The sequence below is a fragment of the Dermacentor variabilis genome, chromosome 2, assembly GCF_050947875.1.
Source record: "Dermacentor variabilis isolate Ectoservices chromosome 2, ASM5094787v1, whole genome shotgun sequence".
Classification (NCBI taxonomy): Eukaryota; Metazoa; Arthropoda; class Arachnida; order Ixodida; family Ixodidae; genus Dermacentor; species Dermacentor variabilis.
Genome location: NC_134569.1, coordinates 13,384,389 through 13,406,687, shown reverse-complemented (window position 1 = coordinate 13,406,687; position 22,299 = coordinate 13,384,389). Strand labels below are relative to the sequence as shown.

At 46.0% G+C, this 22,299-nt stretch overlaps 2 protein-coding genes across 5 annotated transcripts in view; both read right to left on the bottom strand.

The window, feature by feature from the left end:
* Positions 1 to 15,470, bottom strand: part of LOC142571373 (uncharacterized) — a 55,119-nt gene extending 39,649 nt beyond the window's left edge. For 2 of the 3 annotated variants that reach the window (XR_012825865.1, XM_075679661.1), the window contains exons 1-2: positions 15,203 to 15,470; positions 11,294 to 11,386 (exon numbers count right to left, since the gene is read on the bottom strand). Coding sequence is in view for 2 of the 3 variants with exons in the window: in XM_075679661.1 (XP_075535776.1) it covers positions 11,294 to 11,386; positions 15,203 to 15,254 (145 nt within the window). In the remaining variant the exon portion in view is untranslated. The remainder of the gene's footprint in view (positions 1 to 11,293; positions 11,387 to 15,202) is intronic. The other variant, XM_075679662.1, reaches the window with a different exon arrangement.
* A 1,422-nt stretch (positions 15,471 to 16,892) lies between these two features.
* Positions 16,893 to 22,299, bottom strand: part of Tmtc4 (Transmembrane O-mannosyltransferase targeting cadherins 4) — a 92,156-nt gene continuing 86,749 nt past the window's right edge. For both annotated transcript variants that reach the window (XM_075679657.1, XM_075679658.1), the window contains exon 15: positions 16,893 to 21,551. In XM_075679657.1, coding sequence (XP_075535772.1) covers positions 21,400 to 21,551 — 152 coding nt within the window. In that variant the 3' untranslated portion in view covers positions 16,893 to 21,399. The remainder of the gene's footprint in view (positions 21,552 to 22,299) is intronic.

The window sequence follows — 22,299 nt, the reverse complement described above, 5'->3', positions numbered from 1 at the left end:
AGCATCCGAAGGTCCCGGCAAAGCATGAGTCGACTGGTAACAACGAAACAACTTGTTTATTTTAACATCGCAAAGAGTTGGCGGTCAGGTTTGACCGAAGTAGAGAGACGGGAGAGCACTTCACTCAACAGAAGAAATCGGAGCCCTCCTTTTGGCGTCCGGGGGCAGCTGTTTTTATACTCTCGCAGTTGAGGGCAAGAAGGAACCCCTCAAAAGACGAGCACGTGAATGTACAATGGGCTAATGGTGACGCACACTGTCGTAGCGCTGCCGTAGCACCATGTCGAGCACAATGTCGTAGCACCCTGTCGTAGCGCTGCCGGTCGGGCACAATGACTGTAATGAGAGGATGATCCCTGCTTTCGCATCGCCTGGTTCGGGCACAATGACTGGAAGGAGAGGGTGATCCTTTGCGGTCGCATCGCCGCAGTCGCGCCTGGAAACACCTGGCGATGAGCGTTGCGGCGACGACGATCGGGCCAAAATGTCTGCCGCCCCGCCGCAGTCGCGCCGGCAAAACCACGTGTCGCAGGCGAAACGCAACAGACCGCCCCGCCGGGGGAAGGAGATCCCGATGGACAGGGGACTGCATCCGCTGTCCGGAGGGATGTCGCTCGATGATGCTCATAACCGAAGTCGGGCGTCCCTCGACGTTTCTTGAGCGCAGCGCACAGAGAAGGCCTCGTTCTCTCGTTCAGGTTCGCACGGGACACTGCAAAGTGACTTCGGGAGAGTTCACATTTTTGTTCTCGTTCCCGGCAAGCGTTAGAACTACGCTGAAACTCAACCGCTCAGTCAGCAAGCACGGCACAACCCTCACTAAGCCCTGCCAGGCTCTTTCCCCTTTTTATACCACTGCCTAGTTCCTTACAGTAGTCTAGCATCACTCAGAACGCGTCCACAAATTGAAAAATTGCACTAGAAAGCATATCATCACTTTGAAACACTAAACAAAAGCAATATGTTAAAAAAAATCCTGCCTCAGGAAGAAAAACATCAGTAACAAACAATTTTGAGGCTGATTCCTACGTTTAGGGGCTTCGACTTAAGCCATCGGCGTTACCGTTGAGACTCCCCTTTTTGTAACGCACCTCAAAGGAATATTGTTGTAAAGCGAGGCTCCAGCGCAGGAGGCGGCCATTTTTGGGAGAGATGGTCTGCAGCCATTGGAGAGGGCAGTGATCCGTCTCAATGATAAACCTCGAGCCGGCTAGATAGCATGACAATTTCTGAACGGCCCACACGAGACACGCACACTCTTTCTCGGTGGCGCTATACGCCTGCTCACGACTGGACAGCTTACGACTAGCATACAGGACAGGGTGTTCTACTTCTCCATTTTCCCGTTGGCACAGTACAACGCCCATGCCTCGCTCACTAGCATCGCACTGAACAACGAACCCTTTTGTATAGTCTGGCGATCGTAGCACAGGCTGGCTTGTTAGGGCACTCTTTAGGGCGCTAAAAGCTCTTTCCTTTGTCTCGTCCCAGACGACTGTTTGGGGCTCTGTTTTTCTTAGAGCATCCGTCAGGGGAGCCGCGATATCAGAGTACCTAGGGATGTACCTCTGATAGTAGCCGGCGACACCCAAGAACGACCGAATATCGGTCTTGGTGCGCGGTTGCGGAAAGTCTCGCACAGCGGCCACTTTTATTTCAGAGGGGCGGCGACGACCCTGACCAATCACGTGACCGAGGTAGACAACCTCGGCCTGTGCTAACTGGCACTTAGGAGCCTTGACTGTCAAGCCCGCTTCGCGCAGGCGGGTTAGCACTGCCCGCAAGTGTGCCATATGCTCAGACCAGGATGCGGAGAATATCGCTACGTCGTCTAGATACGGTAAAGCGAATTCTTGCTGTCCCCGCAACACTTTATCCATGAGACTTGAAAAACAGTATGGCGCGTTCTTCAAACCAAAACTCAACACTTTAGGACGGAATGTTCCCATTGGTGAAATGAACGCCGCATACCTACTAGCCTCTTCTGTAAGTGGAACCTGCCAATAACCCCTGACAAGATCTAGGGTGGAAATAAACTGAGCGCTACTAACTTTCTCAAGGCGCTCCTCGATGTTAGGGATCGGATAAATTTGATCCTTAGTGATGGAATTAAGCCTGCGGTAGTCGACGCAAGGACGAGGTTCCTTGCCCGGTACCTCAACTAAAATCAAAGGGGAGGTATAATCACTCTCACCTGCCTCAATAACACCGAGCTGTAGCATTTTCTTTACCTCAGCCTCCATAATATCGCTCTGGCGGGGTGACACCCGATACGCCTTGGATCGTACTGGCTCTGTGGAGGTAAGTTCTATATCATGAGTAAGTACAGAAGTCCTACCAGGCCTCTCAGAGAACAGACCTTGAAACTCTTGTAATAGCTGGTGTAGTTCGGTTTTCTGCTCGGGCGACAGCGGTGCTGTTCTGATAAGGTCACTAATGACTTGACCGGTGTCTTCCCTGTTCGTCACTGAGCCTAGTCCCGGAAGCTCGACCGGAAGCTCTTCAGGAACGTTTACCATCATGCACACCACTGCTTCCCTTTGTCTATAAGGTTTGAGCAGATTACAGTGGTAAACTTGCTGTGCTTTCCGCTTTCCTGGCAGACTGACCACGTAGTTAACGTCCGACAGTTTCTGAACAATTCGTGCTGGGCCCTCCCACTGCACGTCTAGTTTGTTGTTTAGCGATGTGCGCAATATCATGACCTCATCGCCAACCTCAAAACGACGGGCCCTGGCTGTCCGATCATAATAAACCTTGGCCCTCTGCTGGGCCTTTGCCATTGCTTCACCTGACAACTCCTGTGCCCTTCTTAAGCGTTCGAGGAGCTTAAGCACGTACTCCACCACGACTGGGTCGTCGCCCCTACCTTCCCACGATTCTCGAAGCATGCGAAGCGGAGATCGAAGCGAGCGACCGTACACCAGTTCAGCTGGCGAAAACCCCGTAGCCGCATGCGGCGCGGTCCTTAAAGCAAACATCACCCCAGGCAGACACAGCTCCCAGTCAGTTCGATGTTCAAGACACAACGCTCTCAACACGCGCTTCATGACGGAGTGGAGCTTCTCAACGGAATTCGACTGTGGGTGGTACACTGAGCTGTGTAACAGCTTTACCCCACACCTTTCGAGAAAAGTTGTCGTCAAAGCGCTAGTAAACACTGTGCCCTGATCTGATTGGATTTCCGCAGGGAAACCAACTCGCGCAAATATGGACAGTAGTGCATTAACTATCTCAACTGAGCTGAGTTCTTTAAGCGGCACTGCTTCAGGGAACTTTGTCGCTGGGCAGATCACAGTCAAAATGTGTCTGTACCCCGTGGCTGTTACCGGCAGAGGTCCCACAGTATCAATAACGAGCCGTCTAAAAGGCTCCGTAATGATAGGTACCAATTTCAACGGCGCCCTCGATTTGTCCCCTGGTTTGCCCACCCGCTGACAAGTGTCACATGTCCTCACGAAATGGTCTGCGTCCCGAAAACACCCTGGCCAATAGTACTCTTGCAAGAGACGGTCCTTAGTTTTCTTAACTCCTAGGTGTCCGGACCACGAACCCCCGTGTGACAAGCGCAACAGATCCTGACGATAGCATTGAGGCACGATCAGCTGATCGAACTCCACTCCTCTGCGGTCTAGATACTTCCGGTACAGGACTCCACCTCTTTCCACAAAACGCGCAGTTTTCCTGGCGATACCTTCTTTGACATTGCAGCGCACGTTTTCCAGGCTGCCATCCTTTTTTTGCTCGGCTATCAAAGCCGTCCGGCTGACTTTTAGCAACCTATCAAGTCCGTCTGACGTAGGCGCGATGAGCAAATCAGTAGATAGCTCTTCTAACTTTCCCGCGTCGGGCGTTTCCTCTCCAGTATCTGGCGCCTTTAACGTTACAGACTCAAGTTTATTCAGTTCGGGCGTGCTCGGAATATCAGCTTGCTGCGCCTCTGACCCTTTTTCGTTGTTTGATAACGTCGGCCCCGCAACTACCGCCTTTGCAGCGAGCTCCCGAACCTTCGATCTGGTTAAGGCCTGAACACTAGCTTCACCAAACAAAAGCCCCTTCTCGCGCAGGAGGTGATCGGACCTGTTTGAAAATAGGTACGGGTACTGGGGGGGCAGCATAGATGACACTGCCGCCTCCGTCTCAAGCGCTCCGAAAGGTCCTTCAATAAGCACTTTTGCTACCGGCAGACACACGCTATGAGCTTCCACGGCTTGCTTGATCCATGCGCACTCGCCCGTGAACATATGGGGTTCTACGTAAGACGGGTGAACTACATCCATCGTAGCTGCGGAATCGCGAAGCACTCGGCACTCTTTCCCGTTCACGAGGAGGTCTCGCATATAAGGCTCGAGAAGCTTCATGTTCTCGTCAGTGCTGCCTATTGAAAAAAACACAACTTTTGGTGTTGTTTCCGGACACTGCGCCGAAAAGTGACCCGGCTTCTGGCACGTATAACAAACGCGCGCTTGCCTCATCTCGAACCGCTTTCTGCGTTCGGCTTCGGCTGCTGCCGTCTCCTTAGGTTCGGTCGCACTGCTTCCACTCGCATCCGCACTACGCGTGTTCCCCTTTGCTCTCATGGGTGTGAACTTCGGCCTCTCAAACTTCGAGCCAAATTCACCCTTTTGACCGTCCTTAGCTCCGCGAGCCCGACGCGTCACAAACTCCTCGGCTAGCTCAGCGGCTTTAGCCACCGTACAAACGTCTGGCCTATCCAAGACCCAGTATCGCACGTTCTCCGGTAACCGACTATAAAACTGTTCTAGCCCGAAACACTGCAGAACTTTATCGTGGTCACCAAACGCTTTCTCTTCTTTGAGCCACTCCTGCATGTTCGACATAAGCCTATACGCAAACTCTGTATATGACTCACTTCTGCCTTTCTCGTTTTCCCGAAACTTCCGACGGAACGCCTCCGCAGACAGCCGGTACTTTTTTAGCAGACTCGATTTTACTTTGTCGAAATCCTCTGCTTCCTCTCTATCCAAGCGAGCGACTACGTCGGCCGCCTCGCCGGGTAACAAAGTGAGCAAGCGCTGTGGCCACGTTTCCCGAGAGAACCCCTGCTTCTCGCACGTTCGCTCAAAGTTAACCAGGAACAAACCAATGTCCTCTCCAAGCTTAAACGGCCGCATCAGGTCAGTCATTTTGAACAATACTCGTTCTCCTGCACCGTGTGCCTGACTTCCATTACGAGCGCGTTCCATCTCTACCTCGAGACGCTTCATTTCCAAAGCGTGTTCGCGCTCTTCTTTTTTCTCTTGTTGCTCTCGCTCTTTCTGTTCTTTACGTTCACGCTCTTCTTTTTCTTTCTGTTCTTTAAGTTCGCGCTCCTGTCTCTCTTTTTGCTCTTTAAGTTCGCGCTCCTGTTTCTCTTTTTGCTCTTTAAGTTCGCGCTCCTGTCTTTTTGACCTCTCCTCAATAGTCTCAAGGCATTCCGACAGCTCGTCATCCTCAGCCTCTAACTCAAGAATAGCCTTTAGCAGTTCAGGTTTTCTTAGTTTGTCTGAGACATCCAGACCCAACTCTCTTGCAAGCTCCAACAATTTCGGTTTGCGCAACGACTTCAAATCCATGGCTGCTCTGAATGCTGCTTTCTCTACTGCTTACTATTGTCTTGCCGCAAACTAACCCGGCAGCAACGACAACCACAATTACCAGCTCTGTTTCTGACACTAACAAAAAGCCTGGCAAAGCTCAGAAGAAGAAAGTCCCGCACTCACCAAACCTCGCAGCCAAGAGTCCAGCGCAGTCGTTCCGCTGCAGGCAACCAGTCATCACACAGGGCTCGTTGCACTGCTCCCGGATCGTCGATGAGCTGCTCAGCATACAGTCAACTGCATCTCTTCGCTGCTGGCCTCCGTTGTCGCGATCTCACCGCTGGCAGACAGTTGTTTGAAGTCGGAGGCGATCTCACCGCTGCCAACCAGATGTTTGGATCGCACCGCTGGTACGATCTGTTGGGAACTCGGCGCTGACGCCCGTGGTTGTACCTGGGTCGCAAGCCCCAAGGGTAGCGTTGGCCTGGCGGCCTGGGGTACAACTGGAAGCATCCGAAGGTCCCGGCAAAGCATGAGTCGACTGGTAACAACGAAACAACTTGTTTATTTTAACATCGCAAAGAGTTGGCGGTCAGGTTTGACCGAAGTAGAGAGACGGGAGAGCACTTCACTCAACAGAAGAAATCGGAGCCCTCCTTTTGGCGTCCGGGGGCAGCTGTTTTTATACTCTCGCAGTTGAGGGCAAGAAGGAACCCCTCAAAAGACGAGCACGTGAATGTACAATGGGCTAATGGTGACGCACACTGTCGTAGCGCTGCCGTAGCACCATGTCGAGCACAATGTCGTAGCACCCTGTCGTAGCGCTGCCGGTCGGGCACAATGACTGTAATGAGAGGATGATCCCTGCTTTCGCATCGCCTGGTTCGGGCACAATGACTGGAAGGAGAGGGTGATCCTTTGCGGTCGCATCGCCGCAGTCGCGCCTGGAAACACCTGGCGATGAGCGTTGCGGCGACGACGATCGGGCCAAAATGTCTGCCGCCCCGCCGCAGTCGCGCCGGCAAAACCACGTGTCGCAGGCGAAACGCAACACCGTGGGTAGGGTAGCGAGAACAAAAAAAAAATTGAGGAGGCTTAACGTGTCCTCGCGAATAAAAGTCAACGTAGAAAAAATAAATAAGAACACAGTTACCCTTGCTGGCTTTATTCTCATCACATGGATGCTCTGGCGTAGGTAAAAAAAAATGATAATTTTTTGTGTGACATGACGGCGCAAATGAACCACCGCAACGCTTTGTCTCATCGGACATCGCTGCCTGCTTTGGCAACTTGTCTGATAGTTTGTTGATTTGTCTTGTCTCGTTGTATGTTCCGATGTACGACTTTAGAGAAGTCGATCACCTTTGGCGTCAAATGTTTATAACAGCAATAAACCCCTAAAGTTCCGCAACTGAAAATCTAAAGCACAACTTTGGAAATGCCCAATGTACCTTTCACATCAAAAATTTATGAAGACTTTATACCCATAAAGTTTCGAAACTGACATCCATGCGCTCCGTAAGTTCTTCGGACTCCGCGAGATGTCGCGGCGACCCAGTTCGCCATCAAAACGCCCTTGAAACTTTGTGCTCGGATGGGGCTGCTTGCGTTATGTGACTCCCGGTGCATGGGCGTTGCCGTGAAATCCAGCCCGAGTTCGCAATGTTCCCAGTGAAATGTTTTTCCAAGCGTAAGAAAGACATTTTAGACAAAATCCAGAATGATTTCCAGCGCCCGGAGTTGCTTTGGTCAGCGATGCATGGACAACAAGAAAAAAATTCGGGGGGGGGGGGGCTGAAGACCCATAAGCCGCCCCCCCCCTCCCTGGCTACGCCCCTGCATGACAGGGAGCATCGCTTATATTGAAAAGACACAGTGCTGCCTTCTTCTTCAGAGTAGATTCGACCCTCAATGGCGGGTCGACTGCGCCCCAACGACTGTGGACGGTCCGATTGGACGAAGGTTGGACAGCAGTTTTGCCTCCCCTAGGGATCCAGGGAGGACAGAGGCTTTTTAAGCAGCAGTTTGTCGGCTGCTAGGAGTGTGCTTGGTTCTTGGAGCTTTGTGCTCGTATGCTGTGTGGTGGTAGCTTCGTGCTCCTTTTTGCAGTCATGCTAGGCTGTTGAAATGTATCTCTTATTTTAATGTGAATACTGTAAATAAATCCTGTACTCCTAGTTCTCGATGAGAGCAAGTTCCTCCCTACAACCACGTCCCAAGCGTGGGTGAGTTGGACGACGGCATGGGCCAGCTACCATATAGTTCATGCCCGACTACAAACCTAATAACTGGATGCCAGCGGTGAGATCCTCCTACAACTCTAATAGTGGACACAGCGGCTGCTTCGGAAGCGCCGAAGCGAGCTGAAAACGAAAGTTTAAAGTCCCACCTGCGCTGCGGTTCTGATTAAGTGGTGAGGCTTTACCGCCTTGGGTGCCTGCTAGAGAACATTCGAAAGTACTATAATAGGTAGTGGCTGTCTTTGGAGGCGTGCAGCATGGTAGGCTACTGCTTGGTGCCGCAGTGCCGGACGTACGCAACAGAGCCCGGTATCAGCCTTATTCACACGTAGCCGCAGGACAAGGAGCTGCGTGAAGCTTGGCTCGCGAAACTTAGAACCGGCAGACAACCATCAGCTACAACTCGGGTACTGACTAGAATTATGTGCGAAATCTAAAATTTCTATTCAACTACAATGCTGTTTAGTCGATGCGAAATTTTACCAATCAGCCTTGCGATCGTGTTTCATTTTCAAATGTGTGTAGACTTTCATTTACTCGCTCGGCGCGATGTTTTATGGCTCAGTCACGAGTGTAATGACATTCCCTGCCCACGAGGGATGTGGCTATATGAAATTTGATTACATTACAAATTATATTCTGGGGCTTCAGGTGCGAAAACCATGATGGTTATGAGCTCCGCCGCAGTGGAGGACTGCGGTATAATTTTGACCACATGGTATCTTTAACGTGCATCTAAATCTACGAGCGATTTTGCATTTCGCCCCCGTTGAAATGCGGCCAGGGTCGAATCAGCGACCTCGAACTTGGCAGCGCCACGCCATTACCACTGTGCTCCCACACGGGGTGGTTACATAGATGATACATTAAATATATAGAGTGCGAGCAATAAAAATGAAGCTATTTTAGCAGGAGCGTAGCAGACGACAAAGGCGAGTCCCACGTCTGACGTTACTAGAGCGCTGTTCGCAGTGCCGCCATCGGCTGTGCACCAGGGTAATTTGGTTTGTGCACGACAGCTGGTTCTTTATTGTATGACGACAGGGCTCACATGCTCCAGTCTGGCTGTGCTACGTAGTGCGGACCGGCTTTGTCCTGCACCATCTTGACTGACGGATAGTAGCCACATCCAACTCGCGTATTTTGAAGCGCTATCAATAGCTCGATCATTACGAAGCGAAGTCTGCCAAGGCGTCTGACAGGAGCGGCCAGGAGTGAGAGTGCGTGTGGTCCGACCTTAAGTTTCGCGTGGTTGGAGGTTCGTTGAGTGTTCAAAACTAGCCGAAATTAGCGAGACCAGACGACTGCGACACCGATTAAATAGAGTGGCCAAAGTTTAAATCCTACGCGGGCGGCCGAGCATGAGCAGGTGATAAGTCGGATAGCCTGTACTGTACGCCTGCGGGATGGCATGTGGCAAACGAATTCGGTATCTACCAGGGTCGTTTAATAGATTTTTCCTGATCTACTTCCTCTGGGCTGAGGAAAACAAAAGTTTGCATATTTATCTTCCTTTACGTGGCTGCCACCGAGGCCTGCCCACACACTTCTGTCATCATCTTACGCAGCTGTTAAGACAGGCACGTACCCAGGATTTTTTTTCGGGGGCGGGGGGGGGGGGGGGGAGGGGGCCCAACCCAAGGTAACTTTTCTATGCAAATGAGGGGCGGGGGTACCTTTACTAGTACAAATGTGAATAACGGCCGCCATTCGCCATAAAAACGCGTAAACCCTCAAAAAAGAAATGAAATAAGGTGTATTTTACAGGTACGCCTGTGCGATACGCCTCTCCTTTACTTGGCAAACAAAGAACCACGCCAACTGGACTTGCACAGGAAAGAAGCGCAGGAACAACACTGCCAAGAACAAGTAAAGAAGAGAAACTGTAAAATAAAGATTGCTTTAGTAGAATAGAACTTTAAAAACAGTAGTTGGAAACAACGGCACACGGACCGCGCGGAGTTGTGTTACTCCGCCAGCCAATGACAGAAGCAAAAAAAATCGTCGTCATGCGGCCTTTTCAACATGACGTCGTACTTGATACCTCCGGAGCGTCTGCTGTTCTTCAAAAGCCTTTTCATCGGCGGAAACAATGAGGTGTGCAACAGACATGGACAAAATGTATCGACTCTGAGCATTTCACTATTCAAAAGTCTGCTGTGCAGTTCATGTCACTGCTGAACCCGTTTTACTCATGAAACTTCACAACAAATAGTTGTAGCGAAGCAAGCATGTTATTTCAGTTCAATAATGAATTAGGCATTCGCCATTCAAGTATAATAGGGGAGGAGAAAGGTATAAAATTACACGCTAATAATTTTATTTTTGTAGTTACCGCCTTTTTTGGGTAACAGAAGAGGTTTGAAGCCCGAATTATTTGCACCCTCGCGGAGGAACAGTGGCTAGCGGCTATGAGGGCGCGGGCAGGGCCGGTATTTTGTAGCGATGCCTTTTCCGATTCTATGCTTTTTCAGGCTTTTCGCGCTTGGCCAGTGGTCAGAGCGACGGTCTACCCACATTATCAACGGGATCAGGCGGCCGTGTGTAGTGGATGATAAGAATAGCATAGAATAAGGCATAAGGCATCCCTACAATATAGCGGCCCAGGGCTTCATTGCAGACTTAAGAGGAAGCTTTAGCTCGGGTGCTCCTTTCTAAATACATGTAAAAGGAGAATTCGTTTTTCTCAGCAACAACTGCACCAAATGTGACGAGGTTTGTTGCATTTAAAAGAAACACTTAAACTCTACTGACTGTTGGTTTCGAATTTTCGCTTTATATTGTCAATTTTCATTAAAAATTATCAAAATCGAAAATTTTTATAAAACGAGACTATCAAGTTTACAACTGTCTTTCGGCAACGAAAAATGATATCGCAATTCTGTGAATTGCATCTAGTAGTACATTTAAAGCGGACAAAAGTGATATGTTACATATGAATATCAAAAAATTTAGCAATATGGAAATACACCTTTTGCAGAACCCTTGTAAACAACGTAACAAATTCACGTAAGATGTAAAACGATATATCGAATTTGTCCGCTTTGAATGGTCTAATCGATGCTGTTTACAGAACCGCGACATCTGTTCTTGACGCAGAGCTATGGATTTGTAAACTTCGTGCTTCTATTTTTTTTCAAACTGTCGAATATTTGAAAATCTTTTTAACAAAATTCAGGCACTGATTCGAAATACCTTTTCAAGCAGTCCCTTGAATTTAAATGTGTCTCTCAAATGCAACAAATTTCATTAAAATCGGTCCTGGGGCTATCTCAGAAAAACGTTTTTGCGTTTTACGTGTATTTGAATAGGCCGCCTCAGAGTTGGGCCCGAGCTAAAGCTTCCTCTTATATTGTACCCCACCATAGCTGCGTGTTTTGAATTATCTCTGGAAGAAATATACAGAAATATATATTTGCAGAACAGTCGCAGTTCTTTTCGATCCCTCGTTTACTGCTCTGATAAATTAAGAGCCACAACCGACTCTTATGGTTATTTGGGAAGTTACGTAACGATGCGTGGCCGCCAGTCGCGTACAACCGCGTATGGCACAGGAAGCTGCGACTCGGCACGTACTGCGCCCACCGCCGAAGGTTGGAAAAACACCTGCACAAGCACAGCAGAGAAGTGGCAACGTTAAGCGGCTCGAATGATAACTGTAGAAGCGTCATTCAGAACACACGGAATTGTCCTCCACTTCCGGCGGCGTTTCTCTACTCCCTTTTTAAATAAAAAGATGCTGATCCATGAATATTTTCATAAACAACGGTTGCATTTGTTAATTTTCGCTTTTCCTTCCTGTTTGGCTGTTGCCTTGGCTATCTCCCTTAGTACATCACTTAATTTCTCAAGTCCTTGCGACTCTTGTTTCCAGTTGGCAATTTTGCACGAAAAGAGCTGTATAATTGGGAAAAACCAGACGAGTTAACAGGTGACAGTCATATTAATTTGCCCATAAGTTTCAAGATTATTACAGGGCTTGATGATGAATGCTATCCCGCATTATTTTATTTTCCACCTTATCTAACCCATATCACGGGTATATGGTTCCGAGAATCTGTCAGCGTCGCGGCGAGCCGTCACTCGAGGAAATATTGAAACAAAAAGAAAAGTTAAACGCAATTGGCGTTTTCTCTGGCCGCAACTCGTTCCACGTGCATACAGACCAGCTGACCACGAACTGAATCCCTTTCCTGGTCCCTGGATCAGTCTACACGAAGAAGGTTGAACTTACGAAGCAACAACGATGGGCGTGACCGTTGAATAGACGGTAACAACTGAATGCATCTCGAGTTAATCGCGCAGGCACCGAATTGATGAGGAAACTGGCCATCACATCCCAGGAGACGCCGAGAACTACCGCCATCCAAAAGGAGTGAAAAAGGCAGCAAAATGTTGACCGCCGAATAACTGTCAAGTTGCAACATTCATTTGGCGGCGCCTTAGGAATGTGTGTGAGAAATGGTGGCGTGAGCGGGAAGTGGGGGGGGGGGGGGAGTATGCGCCTGAATTTCGGGGGGGGGGGGGGGCCCGGGCCCCCCCTTGGGTACGTGCCTGTGTTAAGACCATGCCCGTAGAAGTCCTGAGGTTGGCCTTGGAGAAATTACTTCACTTCGGCGATGAGCGTGTATTTATTAGGAAACTACCTGCGTTTCAAAAATAACTTCATATGTGGAAAGGGGTGGAAACCTGAGGTGAGGGCCCAAGGTCGGGAGAGTATGGAGTTTGGCGATTCAAGAATTTCATAACCACAGGAGCTTTCTCCTATTTATTTGCCCCAAATGCGAGTTGTGAGCAGGAGCATTGTCTTGCACGAGCAGGATGCCTTTTTACAGCATGCCACGCCTGCTGATTTGCATGAATTCCCTCAATTTCAATAGCGTAATAGGTCCCCGTACGGTCGAATCTTTCGACAGGACAGTTGTCATCACCAGGAGTGACCTGCAGCAGTGAACTCTTGATCACATCCAGAAACTAACAGCCCGACTCACCGCGGTGACTATTTTGACAATGTGCCTTAAAAAAACAAGACTTATTTTGGAATTAGGATGAACTACACTGTATGAAACATGGTTTCTACATCATGACCCATAAACTAAATCCGAGTCTAAACAATGACAGCTCTATGACTCGCAATCACCTTGTGAATATCACTGTCACCAGCTCTTGAAAAAATTGTGAAGGTTTGAGAAAGAGAAACTTAAGAGGAAGCGTTAGCTCGGGTGCTCCTATATAAATACATGAAAAGGAGAATTCGTTTTTCTCGGCAACAAAGGCACCAAATCTGACGAGGTTTGTTGCATTTAAAAGAAAAACTTTAAATATAGTGACTGTCGGTTTCGAATTTTTTATTAGGTCGCCAATTTTTTAACAAAAATTGGCAAAAATCGAAAATTTTCAGAGAACGAAACTATCAAGTTTACAGCTCTGTAACTCATCAAGAAAACATCATACCATAATTCTGTGAATTCCATCTCATAGTACGTCTAAAGCGGACAAAATTGATGTGTTACACATGAATCTCGAAAAATTTAGTGATGTGTAGATACAAGTTTTGCAGAACCCTTGTGCACAACGTAACAAATTCAAGCAATATATAAAATGACATAATAAATTTGTCCGCTTTCAATGATCTAACGGGTACCATTTACAGGACCGCGACATCTGTTTTTGATGCAAAGCTATTAATATTTAAACTTCGTGCTCCCACTTTTTCCAAGCTTTCTAATCATAAAAAATTTTTAAACAAAATTTAGGCCCGAAATCGAAATTCCGCTTCCAACAGTCACTACAATTTAATTTTCTCTCTCAAATGCACCAAATTTTATTAAAATCGGTCTAACGTTATTTAAGAAAAGCGTTTTTGCGTTTTACATGTACCTGAACAGGCCACGTCGGAGTTGGGCCCGAGCTAAAGCTTCTTTTAAGTCATGTGTTCCACTAGCTCCATGCTCCCACCCTCCTCAGTCTGCCGACATGTAAAACAAAGAGATGTATTAGGAAAAAGCTGAATGTGTGTTTGTCTTTTTTCTGATCTATAGAGATACAAGTCTAGCACTCTGAAATTTCTTTTGTGTACGCCTAAGTGAAGTAGGCCAGGGGAAATCTTTATTGAATGTTTACCGTAAAACCTAATCGAGTTACAAAGCCCGTCGCTGCGTGCGTGTAATCGTGCTTCATGGCTAGTGTAAAATTATGCAACCAAACTTGCCTTACTTCACAAAAAGTAAACGTGAGAACCGGAATCGATCACCGTCCATGAAAACGTACGTCATTGCAACTAGATATCTTATTTTGTTGTATAGCGCAAGCTGAACGACAAGGACAACAGAAAGACACATGTGACGCACACAGCTCTAACTTTGGCTAACTATGGACGACCCTACATTGGTCGAACAGGTAGATGCATAAATGACAGGCTGGGAGAACACAATAACAAAGTAAACAACGTGGCTGCCGACGGCTTTCTTGTCATCTATTGCCAGAGGTGCAAATGCAAACCAAGATATAAAGAAACAGTCATCTTGAGTAGAAGCAGGTGTGAGATGACGCCTAGAAGCTAGACACATATAAGACACATAGAAGCTAGACACACGTTAACATTTGGTGACACATGCGTCAGTAAGCCTTCCATTTCATTATCCGCAAAAGAGCTCGATTTTCTTTGTTCGCGTTGAACGTGTACATGTCTATCAATCTGTGTGGCAAAAAAAGCGCTTGCGCGTGGTTTCCTGTTTTTTGTTCATGTTAACCGAGATTCTACACGTGTATGACGTTTCGATGGTGTATATATAGCTACAAGAACTGGAAATAAATTTATTTGTGAAAGTTAACGCTGTGTGTGTCAGATGTGCCTTTCTGTTGTCCTTGTCGTTCAGCTTGGGCTACAACAAAATAATAAATGCCGTACGAGCAAGCCCCTATAGCTATCCCCATTGCAACTAGAGATGCTCAAATACTCAAAATTTCATGATTAGTTAAGTTCGAAAATGCGCGGCACAAACCTGCACAGAACGACCCATTAAAAGAATGTGCTCGCAATGTAAGCACGTATGTTTCGCGAGTCGCCGATATTCGAGTGCATTCTTAATAGCCAGAGTATGGTACAGACGTTGCCAAGGGACATCATAGAGAACCTACCATTACCTAGACGATTTGGGCTTCGCTACCCGTGTGCGTCAAGCCTGGATGCACTGCGGGACTCGGAACAAAGCTCACTCATACGCTCCGCCAAGTATTTCAACGTACTCTGGTCGATACTGATCGCATTTATCAGAAGTGTTGGCGTCTCAGCCTGTTCTGGGGAATGAAGAACTTAAGTACCGCGCCTCCGTAGCCTCTCACAGCTGCACGAGACAGCGCACGCAATCGGCATTCCCGTATGGTTCATGCATACACGATGTCTGCTTGATAATGACTTACAAGGCAGTCGGCGCTGAAGAAAATTGAGCACGCGTTCGAAGAGCGAGCTCATGATGCCGTCGGCAAGACACGGTACAATCGAACTGGAGAACGTTCACTGATGCAGTTGTTTTATCACAGCGCTTTAGGTAAGAAGTTAACATCGCTACTCTCTTATTTTATGAATATCGCCATGGAATTTAAGCCTGAAACAAACGTTTAAACACTGCAGCGTTTAGCTCAACATATTAGTTCAATTCGTCCAACCACGAGTTCAACGCGCGTTTGGTTTTCCATTGTTGTAAGACTACTTTCATGAATACGACTGCGCATGAAAGGAAAGGGTTCTACCACTGAGTGGCTAAGCGGACAGAATAACTTGCGCGCCTGGGTCAAGTTATCCCGCAGGCACTTTCATATGAATGAAATGAAAATGAGATTACTGTTTATTTAATACTTTACGAATAACGAGGTCGGCTAAACTAGAGTTACAGGGAGCCAGCAGGGAACCAGAGTTGGCCATAGATCCGCCATCTTGCAATCCAGTTTTGTGCAGTGAAGCCACCTCTCGTTCGCGCAGCACGGAGGTGGCGCAGGGACTAAATTCTTTGCTCAATACTCTATTCAACACCACAAAGGTATTACAGAGGGGATCCATCTCACAAGCTGCTTGCAACCCTGTGGAAGCTACACGAATTCTTAGCCAATAGGAAGGCCGAATTCCCCTCGAGATGTGCTCCTCCGCGCCGCGTCGTCCGCTCAGCGTCTACTTGCCATCATGTTACATACTCCGTGGTTGTTGGATTGGCGGAAAAAAATATTTTGACGCCGCAACTATATGCTGCGTTTACATGCATGCGGCAGCAGGGCTTCGCTTTACCAAGGGTTGATGGTTGGGCGAGTTATACGCTTCCCTGCAGTTGCCTTGCAGCCTCCTTAGCAAGCAGTAAGGGCGAATGCACTTACAGATGTTCACCTGTGCCGCAGAGTCTGCTCGGCGTCTGTTCGGCGTTTGCTCGCTACCATGACCACGTACGTACCAAGCTAGAGCGGGGTAGTAAATTAGTGATGCAGTGAACTGTTAAGACTTTTATAGCTTTCCGCATCGTCAACGCACCACCAATGCTGATGCTGTGGCGCCATCTGCTAACTATAAATCAAACCAGTTTTACGGCTTGGTGCCGTGCCTGCAGTCCTAGCAGTATAAAAACAGCCGATTTCAATTATTACAAAACATACCTAACGATTTGACCTCAGCTTGACATTAGACTTAGCGATGACAGATTTTGCCATTGTTCCTTGCTGACACGGCGGAGAACCAGTAATAAACGCGAATTCGTATCGAAGAAGTGGTTGGCGCTGTATGGGTGCTGCCATGTTGCCACAGTTGGGGGTGGCTTCTCCGCAGTAATTCAGAGTTCCACGTGACTACGCTTGGCGAATGACAACGCAGCGGCACGTGGGTGCTGGCCACACGTTGCCGCTGTTAGTGTGGCTTCTCTGCAGTAATTCAGAGTTCCACATTACTGCTCTTGGCGAATGGCAATGCAGCGGCACATGGAAAACAGAAGCCCAACTCTGGCTTCTGCAGGAGCCATATGCAGTGCCTCTGGGCTAAACTGCACTTTTGTGCACTGCGCAGGTGCCGGCCACACGTTGCTGTATACTAACAGCTTGCTGGCTAATGGACAGTGAGCGACACCACTGCACGTTTTGTTACACGAATATTTTATTCTGGAGGAAACGTTTTAAATACAGTTGTGCTTCAACACACGACTACCATGTTAACAAAGTGCAACACATTGTTTTGAGCACACACACAGTCGAGGTGGGCAACAGACGGCAACATCAACAGTGATATGTTCAAGTTTTATGATTGTGCATTTCTGACATCAATCAGGGTGATATGTGCAGGGATCTAACATTAACATTATTTTTTTTCTTACAGGAGGTATTAATATCTCCTTAGTGGAGGGACATAAAACAATCTTCTATTGCTACTTGGACTCTTAAAAATTTTTTTACAAAATAGTTCTGGCTTTTCACGGAAGGATCATGCAGAAATTCTGGTAAACATTTCATTTGATTATTACAGCTGTATAACACAGACACTGACAGCTTGATAATGTGACAATGGAATATGTAGCTATGTATGTGACACACAACTAATGATACAAAAAAGTATAAAAGAAGAACATGAAGGCAATACTAAATGCAGACATGCACAAATAACGAAATGTCTAAGATTTAAAGGCAAGTTTACCGACACAGTTCACAAACAAAAGCATGGATTTGAATATGATACCCAACACAATCATAAGAGTGAATGCTAAAGTGAACAGTATGCAGATAAATTCTACATATAAAAATTCCTCGCAATAACTTTTTTTCTTTAGTGGTCAAAACAAAACATCCAAACAAGACAAGGAAGACGGATGCTTGAAGCATTGGTGGAACAAGGAATGTTGCTGGAGTGACAAGTCTACTTCGGGTCCCTGACAAAGATAAGTTTCTTTGTGCAAACTTTGTTTCCAGTGACATTTCTTGTTCCAATACTGCTTATCACTTCAAAACAAAACATGGCACACATGAAAGCAGCAGAGCTATTGAAGGGCAGAAAAACATTTTGCTGCATGCAAAGGAATAAAAACATACTGCAACTTTTCAAACTTTGAAGCAGCGCTTGAGCATTACAGAAATCACATCGTTATTCACGTTAGTTTTTCGTGCAGTCATAGCACACACATTGCTTGTGCTGCCATTAATTCGGGTGCAACAGTTCTCTTTCATTTAAAAAGGAGTGAAGAAGTGAAAGACTTGGTTACATTTCTTAGGATCAGGAGGCTTAAGGAGGGCCAACTTCTCGTACACAGTTACAAGGTTACTTGGCAGCAAGTTGTTCCAAGCATAAGTTTTATGCTGCAACATAATTTTTTTGTGTCTAAGAGCAGAGCTTGTGTGAGGCACAGTCAAGTAATCTCAAAACAGCATTGAGTAACTGGCTATGAAAGAAAAGCTGAAGCCTAAGGTGCTTCCTCAATGACTGTCCATCATCACCGGCCACTTTCCTATCACTTCAGTACTTCTTATGCAGTGAGTTACAAGAGTCAAAAATGAAAACAAACATACACAGCTTCATCTGCAGATAAGCTGTTGTTACAGCCACAAAGAGATTCAAGATAAGCAGAAGCTGCAGAGGATGATTTACTACTTGACATCAGTATGGGAGAAACCCCAAGTTAAATAGTAACACCAAATTGGTTCAGATCAGTGAAGCAGTCATTAAAGATGCGATCTGCATTCACTTGGTAAAAAGGAGCTGATTACGAGAAAAAAAAATGCAGGCTAATGTTTTGTTTCTTGAATTTGACACCTAAATAGAAATGAGAGCAGTTGAGTGAGGTGTCAAAGACTTCAAAAAATTTTTGTGCGCTTAGGCTATTTTTGTATAGAAGAATTCTCAAAGCTTGCTAAGTCCCCCCCCTTCCCCCCCCATCTTTGGTTCCATTACAATCTAATGCACTTATTGTTTGTCAAATCCCAAGCAAAGGCTGACAAAATTCCACGACACCATGGGGACAGAATGTGGGAACTACAAGGTGGCACTTGTAGGCTCATCTGTAGTTCATTTTTACATCTTTTCTAGCCAAGCCTACACTCATGTTCATATCTGAAAAGAGATTCAGAACGATGCGCAAATCAAGGTACATACATATGCCCTGAATCTAAGTGCTTTTTCAAAGATGGCCCTGCACCTACGCACTTAGTTTGACATACATCATCAACCTACACTTGCAATTTTTGGCAATTTTTGTATTCCAGAAATGTATTTATCAAACCAACTTAACTTGGTATTTCTCTTTAAGCAAATAAATGCTTGGATAATTGCAGTAAATTTACAGCCAATACTCAAAGGATGTCAGAAGCCATTTTGCATGTCTCTCTTTATGTAAAAGGAAGAATAGTTAAAGTTGCACTATCATGTTTGCTTACGCACCTTGTCTTTCTTACACTATTTACATATTACTTTGACAACTGGTATAACTTTACGTTAAGGACTCATCAATAATTTAATAATAATTACTGATTCTGCTGAGTAATTACAGCATCCAACAGATAAGTCGCATTTACACCCCTGAATAGAGAGCAACTTGTGCAGCATTATTGCTTTTGGACATCTGAGAAGAAGGTCATCAACAATGTTCCCGTATCACAAACTAATGAGAAGGTTGAGATCAGGACGGGACATTCACTCCCTCCATGATGCTACTGTGCTGCTAACGTCAGTACTTCTGTACTAAATGGCTCAGCGAGCTATATTGTCATCTCATTTCCCTTTTGTTTTGAACAAAAGCTTTACTACAAATTCATATGAGAAACAAAACAACATTAATTGCAGGCAGCATATGAATCAGCAGAACTGATGCATTAAAACTGTAAAACAACATTTTTGCGGGCTGTTGCGCAGCAGGCAGACGTACTAGATCCAGCTGCAAGAAAAGCTGAGGTACTTCAGAACTTTACAATAGGCGGACATGCAATGCATGGCACATATTCTGGAACATCACAATGTAGTATATACACGTATATTACACACAAATAAAGACCACATGCACCCAAAACAGCACAAAAGCATGTACAGTGCTCACGGACTAAAGTGTTTTAATTTAGGGCTAACTAATGAACACACTTTTGTTTCCACCCTCTGCAGTTTGTGTAACATCAGCGCAGTTTTGGCTCGTGTACTTAAATAAAAATATGCATCAACTTTAGTGACCAGATTCGTAGCAACATGACATGGTACTCTTGAGTAATTACGCATGTGGAGTGTCACATTTAAAAGAATTCCTGTTACACTTCACTCCATGAGCATAGTACTTTATAAAATGTTAGAACACACTGAGATACCATGGGATAGAAAAGCCTTTTGCTCTGAAAATCACAGGCAAGAACCTCATCTCAGTCATCTTGAGCACAGCATATATTTCATGTGCTCTTTTGCACTGGATTCGACATAATGGTGTACGACTTTCACTGTGATGTCCAAGTAAAATGCATTCTTTAAAACACCTAAACTAGATTGGTTCTTCAGGCCACTGTAGATCTGGCACTTCTTTTTCAAGCACATTTGTTCAGCTTCACAGATGAGTGCATTTTTGGCGCAAGAAAGCAAGACTAGCAGATTTCACTGGTTATCTGCAGCAGGTTCTACTGTTCCACTGGGTTGTTTCAGATCAACTTGCTCTGCATCCTGGGCACTCTCTTGCTCTTTACTGTCTCGGCATGGATTCAGTTATAAACTCAATGTCACCTACTCAGGGGACAGGTATGCATGGCTTTAGGTTATGTAAACATTGGTGCACAACATCCATTTTTTTTTTACATGATGACTGTATTTTCTGTCTGTGCAGAAGAGCTCAGCTATTTCACGCAGTGCAAGATGCAGAAGTGGCAACACAAAAATTGCCATACCTTGATAAGCTTACAAAATCAGCAGAAACTGGATAGTGTTTCTGGAACCAGGAACACATGGCAACTTCTGCCAGGATTTCCTCTTGAGCAGTTTACTTTGTCACTGCCAAATTTGCCTAATAAAATGACAGTGCTCGCTTGAGTATTTGTGCAACTGGTGCAGAGCAAGCAACAGAAATTACCGTATATGTTATAATAACTTAGAATGTGTAAGAAAAGGCCGCATAAGAAGTTTGGTGCAATACCATGTATGCATTTCAAAATGGCTCGGCACTCTAGAAGGAGCAGGCTGATAAAAATAATGCAGAAGATATCATTTCCCCCCCCCCCCCCTTTTTTTAAATCTCCCACTAGGATTAGCCATCAGTGATTTATAGCCTCATTTCTAAAGCACCTAAAATGGCATGAACGAGCTGAACTGAGAAGCTTGAAATTATTATGTTAGCTTTAAGAGACAAATAGTGCACTATCCAAGTAATTTCTAGGAGACTTAATAGCAGTTCACCTGGCATAAAATTTCTGATATCCGCACTAGCCCATCCAATAAGATTTTTTACATCTAGTGACAAGATTCACAAGTGGTCATAGACATCATCACTGGAAATTTGTCGTTAATTTGTCATTTGTGCGGCTAAATTTGTAGAAAAAGGTCAGTGAGACACTTGCTAAACTGAGCCAGCAATACGTACAGCTTGTGACACAATGCAATGAGCATATCCATGGGCATTCAATTGTAAACCACTGGATCAACGTTTTGTTTCAACAGGTCGCAGCCTCATTTGCTGCAGCAGCATGTTCAGGTTGTCATGGGCACTTTTCAGATCAGGCTTGAGCTTCAATGCGTATCGGTAGCACTCCTCTGCCTGGTCGTATTTCTTCCAGCGGTGGTAGAGCACACCTTAATGAGAAATGAAGCCAGAAACGGAGAGTCTCAACATTTCGAAATACTGGATTTTGATATATCTAGCAGAAACTTTTATATGAACTATGCCACCAAAAGACCAACCTCGACATGGGTTATAGAATGCAACAAATAGTGTCAACAGTTATGGTTCTCAGCAGGCTAAATGGCAATTAAGGTTTGGCATCTATGTTACGTTTCATGTTAAATGTCTGGGAAATGGAGGAACAATGGATATTCCAAAAGGATGAAGGGCTGATTACAGAAGTGGGGGAATAGTTGACAAGGTAATGGCATTTTTGTTGCCTTAGTGATGGAGCTTTAAGGTGCCAAAGCAACTCTTCGCCTGTGAAAGACAGTATAGCCTAACCACCTGAAGTTCTTTATTGTGCACTTAAACCTAAACCTGCAAAGTGCTACGCTGTAGTTCCCACATTCTGCCCCCATGGTGTCATGAAATTTTGTCAGCCTCTGCTTCAGATTTTACAAACTATAAGCGCGTTAAGCAAACGTTAAGCAGCTCAAACTCCTGGCCTTGAGTAGTTCAAAAAGGCATATAATCACTTAGTAGGTGAACAGCATATTCAAATGAATGATAAATTATCTTTGTTTCGGGAACAGCTATGTGCAATTCTTAGTGCAAGGGCTTGCAAAGGCTAATGACAATAGATTAAACTAAGTGTTTAATGATAAACAGTGCGCAATTGGCAATTGTGTATAAACAACTACAGATGTCAATCTGTCG